Below are 14,993 nucleotides of genomic sequence, written 5' to 3'. Positions count from 1 at the left end.
GAATGTAGCTTTCTTTGTCAGACTTATATATGCTAAAAATGATCTTGAGCTTCCCAGATGGCTCAGCAAGTATATCCAGTGAGCAGCAGAGCTGTACAGATAAGGAAGGTCTCAGTCTCAGGTTTGATCCCCAATATGTGAACTGGCTGATCTCCACCAGTTGACAGTGTCGGTGTAACAATTGCCTTCCGTGCCCTTGGGTTAGGAAGGAGAAAATGAGACCAAGGGTTTCTACAACTGATCACTAGCCAGTGACCTTGTGGGAAGTATGGAATTCAAGTAATTACAGTATCTGGCTTGGCTGTTAAACCCCAGCGGCTGAACAGCCTGCATACGCTCACTACCGAGCCTTACAAATGAAGGACTTTGTACTGTGGTAAAGAGCCTTTACATTTCAGGTAGATCAACATGTCTGAAATGGACCTGAAAAGCAACACAAAGATTAAAAAAGCTCCCAGGTTCTGACTACCTAGTTCATTTCAGGTGGTACCTTCTGCTGTAAACAAAATGCTCATATTACAACAATTCATTTAATTAAAGATGATCAATTTTAACATGAATCACTCCTTTCTTTTACTTATTTAATAGAAGGATAGTTTAGTCCCAGCGTCTGCAGCTCCTGGAGGCTCGACATGTTAGCTCAAAACTTGGAAAAGAGGCATTCAGCTAATATCCGAATGGGGGTCTCAATGTTTAGCACAAATCACTATCTTTCTCTAGATGTCAATTTGGAGGCATCAGGAATTGAAAGATTCTGCACTGGCCAGGTAATGCTGTATAACTATGAAGGAGATAAACTGTAGTCTTAAAAATCCTGATTTAAGCAACATGATATTTCTTACACCAGCAACTTTGCTCAACTGTATGGAAAGTAAAAATAATTTTAATGGTAGGTTATGTTCAATCTTGTACACAACTATTCTTAGGTTTGAACTGTCCAAGATTTTATTTTAACAATCTAAAATATTTTAACAAAACATGGGAATGGTAGTATAGTGGTTATGTTACTGGACTAGTAATCCAGAGGCCTGGACTAATGATCCGGAGCTCAAAGCCCACAACGGCAGCTGGGGAATTTAAATTCAGTTAATTTAATAAATCTGGAATAAAAAGCTAGTATCAGTAATGGTGACCATGAAACTACCGGATTGTTGTAAAAACCCATCTGGTTCACTAATGTCCTTTAGGGAAGAAAATTTACCATCCTTACCTGGTCAGGCCTATAGGTGACTCCAGACCCACAGCAATGTGGTTGACTCTTAACTGCCCTCTGAAATGGCCTAGCAAGCCACTCAGTTGCACCAAAACTGCTGCAAAGAAGTACACCACACGGACTGCAGCAGTTCAAGAAGGCGGCTCACCGCCACCTTCTCAAGGGCAACTAGGGATGTGCAATAAATACTGGCCTTGCCACCAACACCCACATCCCATGAACAAATAAAAAAACTCAGAATTTTGAATTTTTCTACTGTTTTTAGAACACAAAATTATGTATCACCGATTTAACTGCAAAAGACAACAAATTGCATTCCTTAATTTTACTTTTAATAAAGAGTAACAATACTGCTGTTTCATACATTGTATCCATTGTACAGTTTAGCAAATTTATAATAAAGATATACTAAAGCAAAATAATTGCATCTTCAGATATAGTTATTATAATATGAACACAGTATTGGTCTCAGTTTTACAGCATCTGTATGAGATTGAACTGCATCAATCCTGAATACAAACATCAAGAGGCATCAGCACATTTATCAGCATTGGAAGCTTTGCCATGATGAATACTCTACATGCCCCAGGTCAAAATTTACTTACCCAAGGCAAGACCAAATGTCAATATCAGACTCTGCATATCACACTATTCCAGCACTTCATGAAAAAAAATCAATAGACTTTGCTGTAGGTGAACAGTTAGCATGCAGTTTGTAATACTTCATGGTCCTATTAATGTCAATCTTAGTACAGTATAAGCTTTCAAACAAGTGGTGCAGTTCAAGCAAACATTTTTGAGATGTGTAAAATTGAATATTAAAATAAATGTATCAATTAACAATGCAAAGAATAAAAATACTTCAAGGAATTGTCCTCATCTGTTGCACCTTTGTAAATAAATCACATTATCTTATAAATGATGATGTTTAAACTTTCATTCTTGTTGAGAGCAATAATATTACCATAGGTTGTGATTGTAATGTGCATGTAACTGTGACGTGTTGGTCTGCATGCAGTGCTGCACTCAGAGAAAGCATTCCTGAATGGGCAGTTAATTAGCGGAGCGGATCAGCTGCCCATTGTATAACCCACCCAATTTACATTCCATTGATTTCAATGGAATGAAATTCAGGCATGTTCTACAAGGGGTGTACAATTCACTCTGCCAGATTACTGCCCAGATGGTGAAAATGAAAATGTACCCCAATATTTTTATTATGCACTTATGAAGTCTCCAGTTTGTTCACTATGAAATAGAATTATCTTGGGCACCTAAGCACTTGTATCAATGCAACGTTTACAAATACACATCGTACCAACAATGTTGAGTTCGAATTAGCCAGAATGGTATCTCAGCAGCCCAACAATTCAATGTCACGGGATAGCTATTCCTAAACCAAAGATTTATGTTAATATGAATAGCACATTCACCAAGCAACTGAATGAAAACTCTGATAAACCATTATACGAGTATTTGCTGACTTTTGTTTACTGCGAGTCTGAGCTCTAACTACAAAGATACATGTCAAATCTTTAACCACAAAGCCAATTAGCTATCTCTTAAAAGTTACTTTTTAACCATGCAATTGCTTTCTTTTATGAGAATTCCATTTTTACTTTTTATTTTTGCCCTTTTGATGATGACAATTTTTAGACGTTCCCATTTTTTTGGCAAATTTCTTTTTTACTTTTAACATTTTTTCACTCTGCATAATGAACCAAAAGTCATTAGCAATAGCAGAGTTCAAACTTACATGAGGCTGCAACTTTTGTGGCGGTCTTCATCTTAAAACAATGTTAATGCAAGTACTGAGCGGGATGAGTCCGAGTATTGAAACTTGCAGGAGGCAGAAGTGTTATTGATTACTGTTTGAGAAAATGTGATTATTTCTGATGCAAATCTCCCAAAGTATATAGAATTTGAACTTGCAACGACTACATTTCAGTAATCAGTAATAATGCTTTCTATTTTTTCTGATATTTATTTGATTAAAGAAAAACTTTCAGAATTCTCACTTAGTATTGTTTTAATCATTGTTGGAATTTCTAATTATAAATATTTGGTTTATGAAGTGAAGCTGTAAAATGTCTGTAATAAACTTCAGGTCTGGTAAGTGTGTTGAGCTAAGCACAATCAACTATTACAAAAATTTCTAGCTAGGCCCAAAATATATAACCCTAGAAATGATTAATGGCAATATTAGCGGACGAATGCCTAACACCTTCATATGACATTTTTTTGTCTGGTATTTTAACACCTCAGAAGCAGATGGAATCCCCACTGAGGTGCTAAAACATGGCGGAGAAGCACTACTGGCGCGAATATATGAACTCATTTCTCTTATTTGGAAGGAGGAGAGCATGCCGGGGGATATCAGAGATGCTGTAATCATGACCATCTTCAAGAAAGGTGACAAGTCCGATTGCGGTAATTACAGAGGAGTCTCCCTGCTGTCTGCCACAGGGAAAGTCATCACAAGAATCCTCCTCAATCGCCTTCTCCCAGTGGCTGAAGAGCTCCTCCCAGAGCCATAATGCGGATTCCGCCCACTAAGGAGCGCAATGGATATGTTCTTCACCGCACGTCAACTACAAGAGAAATGCTGGAAACAGAACCAACCGCTGTACATGGCCTTCTTTGACCTCACAAAGGCCTTCAACACCATCAGCCGTGAGGGATTATGGAGTGTCCTCCTCAAATTCGGCTGCCCTCAAAAGTTTGTCACCATCCTCCGCTGGCTTCACGACGACATGCAAGCAGTGATCCTGACTAACAGATCCACCACAGACCCAATTCACATACGGACTGGGGTCAAGCAAGGCTGTGTCATCGCACCAACACTCTTCTCGATCTTCCTGGCTGCAATGCTCCATCTCACCCTCAGTAAGCTCCCCGCTGGAGTGGAGCTAATCTACAGAACAAACGGGAAACTGTTCAAGCTCCGTCGCCTCCAGTCCAGATCCAAGGTCGTCCCATCATCTGTCACCGAATTACAGTATGCAGATGACGCTTACGTCTGCACACACTCTGAGGTCGAACTCCAAAGCATCGTCAACACCTTCACCGAAGCGTACGAGAGCATGAGCCTTACACTAAACATCTGTAAGACAAAGGTCCTCTACCAACCTGCCCCTGCCATACAGCATTGCTCCCTGATTATCAAAATCCATGACGAGGCCTTTGACAACGTGGACCACTTTCCATACCTCGGGAGCCTACTGTCAACCAGGGGAGACGTCGATGACAAAGTCCAACACTGCCTTCAGTGTATCAGTGCAGCCTTCGGTCGCCTGAGGAAGAGAGTGTTTGAAGACCAGGACCCCAAACCCAGCACCGAGCTCATGGTCTACAGAGCAGTAGTGATTCCCGCCCTCCTGTATGCTTCAGAGACATGGACCATGTACAGCAGGCACCTCAAAGCACTGGAGAGGTACCACCAACGCTGCCTCTGTAAGATCCTGCAAATCCATTGGCAGGATAGGTGCACCAACGTCAGTGTTCTCACTCAGGCCAACATCCCCAGCATCAAAGCTTTGACCAGGCTCGATCAGCTCCAATGGATGGACCACATCATCCGCATGCCCGATACGAGATTCCCAAAACAAGCGCTCTACTTGGAGCTCCGACACGGCAAGAGAGCCCCAGGTGGGCAGAGGAAACACTTAAAGGACACGCTCAAAGCCTCATTGAAGATGTGCAACATCCTCAAGGACACCTGGGAATCCCTGGCCCAAGACCGCACAAAGTGGAGGAGAAGCATCCGGGAAGGCGCCGAACACCTCGAGTCTCTTCGCCGGGAGCAAGCGGAAGCTAAGCGCAAACAGCGGAAGGAGCGCACGTCAACCCAAGCACCCCACCCACCCGCCCCTTCAACCACCGTCTGCTCCACCTGTGACAGAGACTGTAGGTCTTGCATTGGACTCATCAGTCAGCTGAGAACTCATTTTTATAGTGTGGAAGCATGTCATCCTCAGTTCCGAGGGACTGCTTAAGAAGAGAAGATTTTAACACAATTAAAACAGCAGACAAAGGAATAGCATACAAACATATTAAGTGCTAACAGTAATTTCTAGGTAACAGTGACTAAATACAATTATCTGTACAGAAAATACTCTGGGCCTGATTCTTCAGCACTGAATGGAAATGAGCTCAGTTTAGAATCTAGTAGGAGCCTGATAATATACAAAAGACAAAATACTGTGGATGCTGGAACTCTGAAGTATAAACAGAAAATTCTGGAAATACTCAGAAGGTCAACCAGTATCTGTGGAGAAAGAAACAGAAATCTGATAATGACTTGTTTCAGTGATTCAAAACATGCAGCAGTATTTTCCACATAGTACTGAACACAGGAATCAGGAGGAAACCTAATTTATTAAGAGTAATGTTCAGTGCATGAAGGAACTCTCTTCCAACACACAAATAGATGTATCTACATATCAATTATATATTGATACCATCTTTGTAGTTATTTCATGGTATGAGCAGTTTGATTAACAAAGGATAAGGAGCAAGAATTGACTATAAATTATAACCGACTGGATGAAAATGAATTGACTAAAAAAGCTGCTTACTCTTTACAATGGTGTGTTAAATAACAACAAAAACTACATTTCTTGTCTTATTTCTTTCTAATAATATTATTTATATAAATAAAACACCTGACCACTAATTTAATTGATTTAAAAAGATTTTTGTGCATTTAAAGTCAAGTTAATTCTAGTGTATTATTTTTGTTCTGTGTTTAATTTCTTGCTAAAGTCACTCCATGGTTCCACTAAGGTACTCAAGGAACAGTAGCCAAATTAGATTAAAAAATGGTAATTACTCTTTCACAGCACTGCAAAGTAAATCTATTATATGTTTCTATAGAAGAATCTGTTCCTTGGCACTAAAAGTTCGAAGTCATTTGCAGTTTTGAATGAAATTTATATGGCTGGGGTTGTGGTCTGCACTGTCTTCAGGGATATGCAGCATATTCAAGTCTATGTTTAGACATCATGACAAAATCGAAACCTATCCCAGTAAGCAGCAGAGGCAGCCCGAATAATGAACTTGAAGGTTAAATAAAATGTGTTAAATCCTGTGGTAAACTTGAATGTACTAAGAAGGCTTAGCAATAAAAATACTTTGTAAGTTTAAGAAGCTCATGGAAATCAAGCATTTGATTTCCAATTTCATACTTTGCCATACAATCAATTCTTTTTAGTCAGACTGTCTCTAGATTTACTTCTCTGCTGTAGTAAAATGAAGAAGCTTTCATTAATCTTTCAGATGCCTCATATTAACGACGAGGCTCTTGCATGAACAATGTAACAGCAATTAAAAAGCCCATTAATCTGCATTACAGCTATTAAAGATGCATGTCATTAAACGGTATCGAGTTTGATTCATTTTCTCACCAAAAATGGAACAATTATGGTCTGGCAATGTACTTTGTCATCAAATTAGGTTGGAGTTTTCCAGCAAATGGCTTTGCAATTCTTTAGTTCTTCACCTATTTTATTATTCATCATTGAAATGTGGGAGCTAAAACCTCCTAAAATGCTCTACCTTCTTCTGGTGTTGTAAGTTTCCGTGTATGTGCACTTTCCACACAGCCAGCCATAGTGCAGACAGTCAGTGTTATGCTATAATTTGTAAAAGGGATCAAGCCAGTCAAGTTTCCTATAAAGGGAACAAACAAGAATTGGCAAGTGTAAATTACCTTATTACACAGACATAACAGTTTAAAACAATCAAATTAAAATTGTAAGTACACAGTCTGCATAAATGTGCTACCAACACACTTCTATATTTTGTGCAGCCACATCAGAGACTGCTTGGCCAGCATCCACTATAATCTGTTCCTCTTCATTATATTAATCTGTGGGCGGAAAGATTCTTGTCATCTTCACGTAGCCCCATACAGCAACAGTAAACACCTATCCTGTCTGTAATTGGACAGGTGTCTGTATCTGTGTCACCCAGCCTTTAATTCAATTAAGGCACAGTCTGCATTGCTCTCATTACACAATAATTTTCTTGGTTATTGCATCAGTCTGTGGAATTTACCTGCCAGAGAACGGGTGTCAGTAAAGTTGGCCCTGATGAGGGGCGTGCTGGGACTGTCCTCATTGTATGCTTTCAAAATGTACTTCTCAATTACACCTCTGACCTCAGCAGGCTCGTCCCAGCTCACCTCAACTCTGTAACCATTTATACTGTGAATCCTTGAGGGAGTCGGCACACTTTGTGGAACTGGAAGGAACAAAATAAGAGTTGGATAAAGACCAGAAGTCCACATGAAGCACCACACATCTGTCAGCATTAGAGGCTGCAGTAAATTGAATGCAAACATTTGCATAATTATTATAATTTACAAGTTGCAACTTTCTAACACAGTTGAAAACAGAGAACACGGGTTTATTTTCCAGACTTTTACAAACAATTCTGTATATTTATTTCAATTTTTAAATGAATGTATTATGAATTCACAAAAAGGCTATATAGATTTTCAGCAATAATAACTTCTATAATCCCTGTTTAAAGCACTTTGAAATGCATAATAAAATGATACACTGGCTTTACAACTGGGAGTGACTGTCAAATTTCATAATCCTATATAAAACTGTGAAGATCAGAACGAGCTCTGCTCACTGCTATACTTCAAAATCTATCTGGCAGAAGACAGGTAGAGTAATGGTTAAGGTAGTCCCTTCAGACTGCAGTGGTCACAGATTCAAATTTCAATGGTTGTTTCTCCATTATAACACCAGCTACTCCCTGGAGTCACATGATGGATTTAATCAGCTGCAAGCCAGGCCTCCAGGTGAGCTGCCTTCCTAAAGTGGTTTCTCCCCTCAAAGAAAACTTTATACACATCTTGCATCAAGTATGTCTGATGCTGAATCCACTGAGCAGCAATGGCACCGGAAGCCATGGAAAAGTGCAGAACCTTTTTCCTCGCTTCCTGAATATGACAACCCATAGAGAGGAGGAATGATGGGATGACGAGGAGAAAATTGTAACAAATTAAAATCATGAAATAGGTTTGACAGAATTGTTTACGCAGGAAAAATCAAATAATAAATCCTGCCCTAAATATGATTAACTGACTTTCACAATTAGACAAGGTATAGGATCGTATCCACTAACATGGTATCGCATCTTCTAATATGGTATACACAAAAAATGAACCAATAACAAAAAAAATCTACCATACAAACTGTCTAATAATAATATAACCATATATGCAATCTGCTTTGTGCAAGACCATCCACACATGCCTACCATCATTCTGTTTTTTTCCACTTTCAGCCTTGCAAATTCAGGTACAGTATTAATATTTCATAATTTGAATTTATTCTTTAATGAACCAGAGACTATGCATATGTTTTGTTGTTGCAGAGTACAGGCAGCAGCACTAAATAGCCAAGAAAACAAAACTAATCAGAAACCTTTCAATATTTGCGGGAATAACAATGTTGAAAATTAAGTAAAAACTGAAAAGTCTAGTCTGACGTAAGTAGAACTTGTAAAATGTACATGGGCGCACAGTGCAAATAAACACACTGATCTAGGTTTAAAAAAAATAACATTGTAACAAAACATTTAAAAAGCAATTAAATTTTATTTGTCCAAAAATGATTTTGCCTTCAAATGTAACTAATTAATAGGTACAGAAATACCAGATGGTTATTATTTTATTACAAATGACTACGCAAGGGACACAGCGGCAACACTCTTTATGGCAGGATGATGGATGATTAGTCCAGCAGAAATGTATGTGCATTCACAAGTCACTCCATGAAAACAGTATCATTGTTCCCACTTCAAAATTCATTTTCCCCCTTATACTTACTTTGTTTAGGGGTAAGTAAAATAACCTGTTTATATTTCCTATGAACTATCATATTCTGTTAAGAATGTAATAAACTGCCCAAATCTGTGTCAGCCAGTGGCTCAGTTGGTAGCACCCTCGCCTCTGAGTCAGAAGGTTGTGGGTCCAAGTCTCACCCCAGAGACTTGAGCATGAAAATCTAGGCTGACACTCCAGTGCAGTACTGAGGGAGTGCTGCACTGTCGGAGGTAGCTTTTTTTGGGAGAGACGTTAAACCGAGGCCCCGTCTAGTCTCTCAGGTGGACGTAAAAGATCCCATGACACTATTTCAAAGAAGAGCAGTTATCCCCGGTATCCTGGCCAATATTTATCCCTCAATCAACATCACTAAAACAGATTATCTAGTCATTATCATGTTGCTGTCTGTAGGAGCTTGCTGTGCACAAATTGGCTGCTACATTACAATAGTGACTGCACTTCAAAAATACCTCATTGGCTGTAAAGTGCATTGAGGTCGTGAAAGGCGCTATATAAATGCAAGTTCTCTTTTTTTTTCTTTTTTAAATGAAGAAATGTATTTTTAATTTAGTTACATAAATGGGAGACTTTTGACCTCCAACACCATGGAATTATCTAACTTTTTTGACAGAAAAATGTCTATTTGATTATACATCCCATTCAGCTTTGTTGAAAATCTAAATGCACAAAATACTTATGCAATCTACTTCAGTGTAATAATATACGAAAGACATACGGACAGGAAAAGACCTACTGGTCCATCCAGCCTGTCCTACACAAATGTGATGTCTTGTGCATCACAATACATACACTCCCAATCCCACCCCTCCCGGAAGCCATATAGTCTTCTGGGAGAGGCGAAAAGCCAAATTAAAAAACAGGCCAATTAGGGGAAAAATCTGGTAAGTTCCTGTCCGACTCCCTTAGCAGATCAAAACTAGTCCAGAGACCACTCTGGCCCTGATTAATGTTATACAATACCAACCTCTTATATGAGATGATCTCCGCTCCAGCCAAAAACAGGCCCAGCTCTCGCTTGAAGGAGCTCAGCAAAAAATTAATCTAATTCTGTTTTACAATCAGATACTCTGGAAATTTCAAGTCCATTTGCTTTAGAGAATTATGCTCTTTCTATTGACACTGTAGTGGAGGAGTGGGAAAACTCTGACATTAGATCTAATGCCATGAATGTTGGTGCAAATACTTCAAAGGGGGCTTGTGTGCCACTCAAGATCTTTAATTTCAGTGGCTGCAATGTTGGGTTTAATCCAGTGCCTAATTACTCCTGGTTATGGCAATTGTTGATTTGAAATTAAACATGAACTTCGATTTACCTATTTGCAGGTCTACAGTCTTAACTGCAGTTTCAAACCTTCTCTCTCGAGTGGATGTTCTTTCTTCAGCCTAACTCAATCTTTCGTTAAACTCCACTCAAACCGATTTCAATTCTTGATTGCTCTTCTCTAGTTTGATTTGGGAACTTTGTATTTTCCATCACCTTTATAATGATATACAAAAGCAAAATACTGCAGATGCTGCAAAAACTGAAGTAAAAACAGAAAATGATGGAAATACTCAGTAGGTCAGGCAGCATCTGCGGAGAGAGAAACAAAGTTAAAGTTTCAGGTCAATGATCTTTCATCAGAACTGGAAAAGTTAGAGATGTAACATGTTGTAAGCAAGTACACAGGCAGAGAAAGGGGGATGGGGAGGAAAGAACAAAAGGGATAGTCTGTGATAGGGTGGAAGGCAGGAGAGATTAAATGACAAAAGGGATGATGGTGCAAGGCAAAAGGGGATGGTAATGGGACAAGTAAAGAAACAAATGATGGGTCTAGAGGAGGTGTAAATGGCAATAGCAGTATCATTACCAACAGCTGCTGTCCAAAAAAATGGGAGCGGTGGCTATGATCTGAATTGTTGAACTCAATGTTGAGTCTGGAAGGCTGTAAAGTGCCTAATGGAAAGATGAGATGCTATTCCTCGAGCTTCCATTGAGCTTCATTAGAACAGTGTAGGAGGCCAAGGACAGAGAGGTCAGAGCGCAAGTAAGGTTGAGAATTGAAATGACAAGCGAACGTTAGCTCAGGGTCACGCTTGTGGACTGAACGGAGGTGTTCCACAAAGCTATTATCCAATCTGCGTTTGGTCAACCCAATGTAGACGAGACCGCATCGTGAGCAGCGAATACATTGTACTAAATTGAAAGTAGTACAAGTAAATCGCACCCCACCAGAACCATGATAGTGTTTCCCTTGTCCTCACCTTCCTCCCCACCAACCTTCACATTCAACGGATCATCCTCTGCCATTTCCGCCACCTTCAGCGTGATGCCACCACCAAACACATTTTCCCCTTTCCATCCCTTTCAGCATTCCAAAGGGACTGTTCCCTCCTCCACACCCTGGTCCACTCCTCTATCATCCCCTCCCCTTCCCACAACACGTCCCCGTGCAAGCGCATGAGCTGCAACACCTGCCCTTTACCTCCTCCCTTCCCACCGTCTAGGGCCCCAAACACTCCTTCCAGGTGAAACAGCGATTTACTTGTACTTCTTTCAATTTAGTATACTGGATTCGCTGCTCACAATGCGGTCTCCTTTACACTGGGTGACCAAACGCAGATTGAGTGATCGCTTTGTGGAAAATCTCCGTTCAGTCACCCAGAGCTTACGGTCGCCTGTCATTTTAATTCTCTGCCCTGCTCCCACTCTGACCACTCTGTCCTTGGCCTCCTACACTGGTCTAATGAAGCTCAACAGAAGCTCGAGGAACAGCACCTCATCTCACAGCCTTCTGGACTCAACAATGAGTTCAACAATTTCAGATCATAACCACGCTCCCATTTTTTCCAGACAGCAGCTGTTGGTAATGATTCTGCTATTGCCATTTACACCTCCTCTAGACCCATCTTTTGTTTCTTTACTTGCCCCATTACCATCCCCTTTTGCCTTGCATCATCATCCCTTTTGTCTTTTAATCTCTCCTGCCTTCCATCCTATCACAGACCCTCCCTTTTGTTCTTTCCTCCCCTCAGCCCTTTCCTTGCCTCTGTACATGCCTAAAACTTGTTACATCTCTAACTTTTTCCAGTTCTGATGAAAGGTCATCGATCCGAAACCTTAATTTTGTTTCTCTCTCCACAGATGCTGCCTGACCTGCTGAGTATTTCCAGCATTTTCTGTTTTTATTACCTTTATAATTATATTCAGTCAGGCTCTACACTGACCCTAATGCACTTGACATTGGGGAGAATAGAGGTGAAATGGAAACCATCCTCCCCCTTCTTTACTTGTTTTTGTCCATTTTGTGCTATGCATGCCCTCTTAAAAGCATATAATATACTGCAGTTAATAATTTGGTTTATTTGATTTATAGATGCTTCTGAACTGTTCTCTACTAGAAGGAATACACAGATAGGACGACTACTCAGAGCTCTAACAACTTGCAGGCATTCTCCAGTTCACCTCATTTGACTCCCAGGTGTTGAGATATTTTCCATTAGGCAAAATGATGTTATCATACTTCAGTTTGATACCAAATTTATTGCCTGGTGTGATAACATTGTGACCAGATTTACTTCTCTCTTCCCAATCCTGTAGTAAATCTGCCATATTCAGGTGCTTTATGGCTGGATTGCCTGCTGCACCGAATGGAAATTGTAAAAGCAGGTTTTCTTTCTGTGCAGTAGTTGTCAGCAAATTTTAAAAGATTTTATATATATATTCTCTTTCTATCAAGTTATAGAGCTAAATATTCATAGTGGCTTCCTGACTCAACGATGAAAGAAGCAGTAATTGGGGTCAATGCAGCCTGTGAATTTAATACTTAATACCCACTTTGGGAATTTTTAAAATGGAGGCCAGAGTCACGTCTAGAGAGGTTAAAAGCAACTCATGTGACATAATAGAAAGTACTAAAATATTCTTGTGTGTTTGTGATAATCCTCAATGAAACTAATTTTTCCCAGAAAATAATTTTATGTTTTAAATACACACGCTCATTATAAACCGAATATAAATTTAGAAACAATGGAATTACAAAATTTTGTCCACTGATGAGGAGATCTTTATGGCCGAATCATAACTTCCTTGCTCATGGAAAAACTTGCCATTCCACTGTTCTGTATTTATTATCTGTATATATAATTGCATATATAGACAAATAGACAGCCAATAAAGCCACTTTACAAAATCTTGAATTGTGTGACCAGTCTCACAAATATTCTTTTTCTTGTGCAAAAACCTATACATGTATAATTTTTTCAAACAAATTGCTTAAACTGATCATTTGTCTACCATTTAACTATTGTGCAAGCCAGTCATTTAAAATATTCTATCTACGTTAAGCATGCTAAAAAGTAAATGTATTTTGTATGCCTGCAATGACATTATAATACAGTATGTGCAGAAAAGATACATTGATTATATTTGTTAATTACAAGTCTAACAAGAACCAAGGGGGAAAAACTGGGATGATTTGCACCCCTCATTAGTGCCCCTGGGTGCCCTAACAGGGCGCAAATCCCCTAGCGCCCGGGCGCAGCGCCAGTAATGCCTCCCGGTAGCCAGTAGCGCCCGCGGTGCTGTGCTGCCTGTGATGACATCATCGCCATGCGCAGCGTCCCGCTTGCGCCCTGGCTGCAAACATCCCTTGCGCCCCCTGGCCTATCACCGGACGATATGTCCGGCAGGGTCAGGGGGGCGTTTTTGCAGCGGCAACGACGCTAGTAAAAGGGGCAGGTGTCAGGCGGCCAATTTTTTTTTTGGCCAGCTGCCAGCACCTGCCCCTTCCCTTTTTTTTCCTCGGGGTGCCGGCTGCGATCGCTCAGCCCGGCACTCCTGCTTGGGGCGCTAATACAGAATTTCCAGTGGAGGGATGCTACCTTTTTTGGGGCGCTAAAATTAGCGCCACGGCAACGTTAGCGCCCCAAAAGGATCTTAGCTCTGAAAATCAAGAAGTAGAATCAGTATGAGTGGAACTAAGAAACAGTAAGGGGCAGAAAACATTGGTGGGAGTTGTTTATAGGCCTCCAAACAGGAGGGCTGAGTATAAATCAGGAAATTCGAGGCACATGTAACAAGGGTAATACAGTAATCATGGAGGACTTTAATCTACATATAGACTCTGGGCAAACCAAATTTGCAGTAACAGTGTGGAAGGCAAATTCATGGAAGGCAAATTCATGGAATGTATGCAAGATAGTTTTCCAGATCAGTATGTTGAGGAACCAATTAGGGAACAGGCTATTTTAGATCCGGTTTCCTCCCGCAGTCCAAAGATATGCAGGTTAGGTTGATTGGCTATGATAAATTGACCCTTAGTGTTAGGGGGATTAAATACATGGGGTTACGGGGATAGGGTGGGATATGTGTTGGTGTAGGGGTTACGGGAATCGGGTGGGATATGTGTCGGTGCAGACTCGATGGGCCGAAATGGCCTCTATCTGCACTGTGGGGTTTCTGTGATTCTGTGAATATTGTGCAATGAGAAAGGGTTAATTAATAACCTTGCATTAAAGGGGCCTTTAGGGAAGAGTGACCATAATATGATAGAATTTTATATTAAGTTTGAAAGTGATTTAGGTAAATCTGAAACGAGGGTCTTAAATCTAAACAAAGCAAACTACATCGGCATGAGGGGCGAGTTGGCTAAGGTAGATTGGGAAACTACATTAAAAGGTATGATGGTAGACAAGCAATGGCTAGCATTTAAAGAATTAATACATAACTTACAACAAATGTACATTCCTTTAAGGCACAATATCCCCAAAGGAAAAGTGGTCCAACCGTGGCTAACAAGAGAAGTTAAAGATAGTATTCGATCAAAAGAAGAGGCTTATATTGTTGCCAAAAAGAGCAGTAAGGATTGGGAGAATTTTTGAATTCAGCAAAGGAGGACCAAGAAATTGATAAAGAAAGGGAAAATAGAATATGAG

At 40.2% G+C, this 14,993-nt stretch overlaps 1 protein-coding gene across 7 annotated transcripts in view; it reads right to left on the bottom strand.

Annotated features, from left to right (window-relative positions):
* Positions 1–14,993, bottom strand: part of ush2a (Usher syndrome 2A (autosomal recessive, mild)) — a 1,396,947-nt gene that overhangs the window by 765,735 nt on the left and 616,219 nt on the right. For all 7 annotated transcript variants that reach the window (XM_085981146.1, XM_085981156.1, XM_085981149.1 and 4 more), the window contains 2 exons: positions 7,271–7,456; positions 6,770–6,883 (listed from right to left, as the gene is read on the bottom strand). In XM_085981146.1, coding sequence (XP_085837272.1) covers positions 6,770–6,883; positions 7,271–7,456 — 300 coding nt within the window. The remainder of the gene's footprint in view (positions 1–6,769; positions 6,884–7,270; positions 7,457–14,993) is intronic.

This window comes from Somniosus microcephalus, chromosome 3 (genome assembly GCF_052327205.1).
Source record: "Somniosus microcephalus isolate GS21.2 chromosome 3, FLI_Smic_1.0, whole genome shotgun sequence".
Classification (NCBI taxonomy): Eukaryota; Metazoa; Chordata; class Chondrichthyes; order Squaliformes; family Somniosidae; genus Somniosus; species Somniosus microcephalus.
This window is presented reverse-complemented; position numbering and strand designations above follow the sequence as displayed.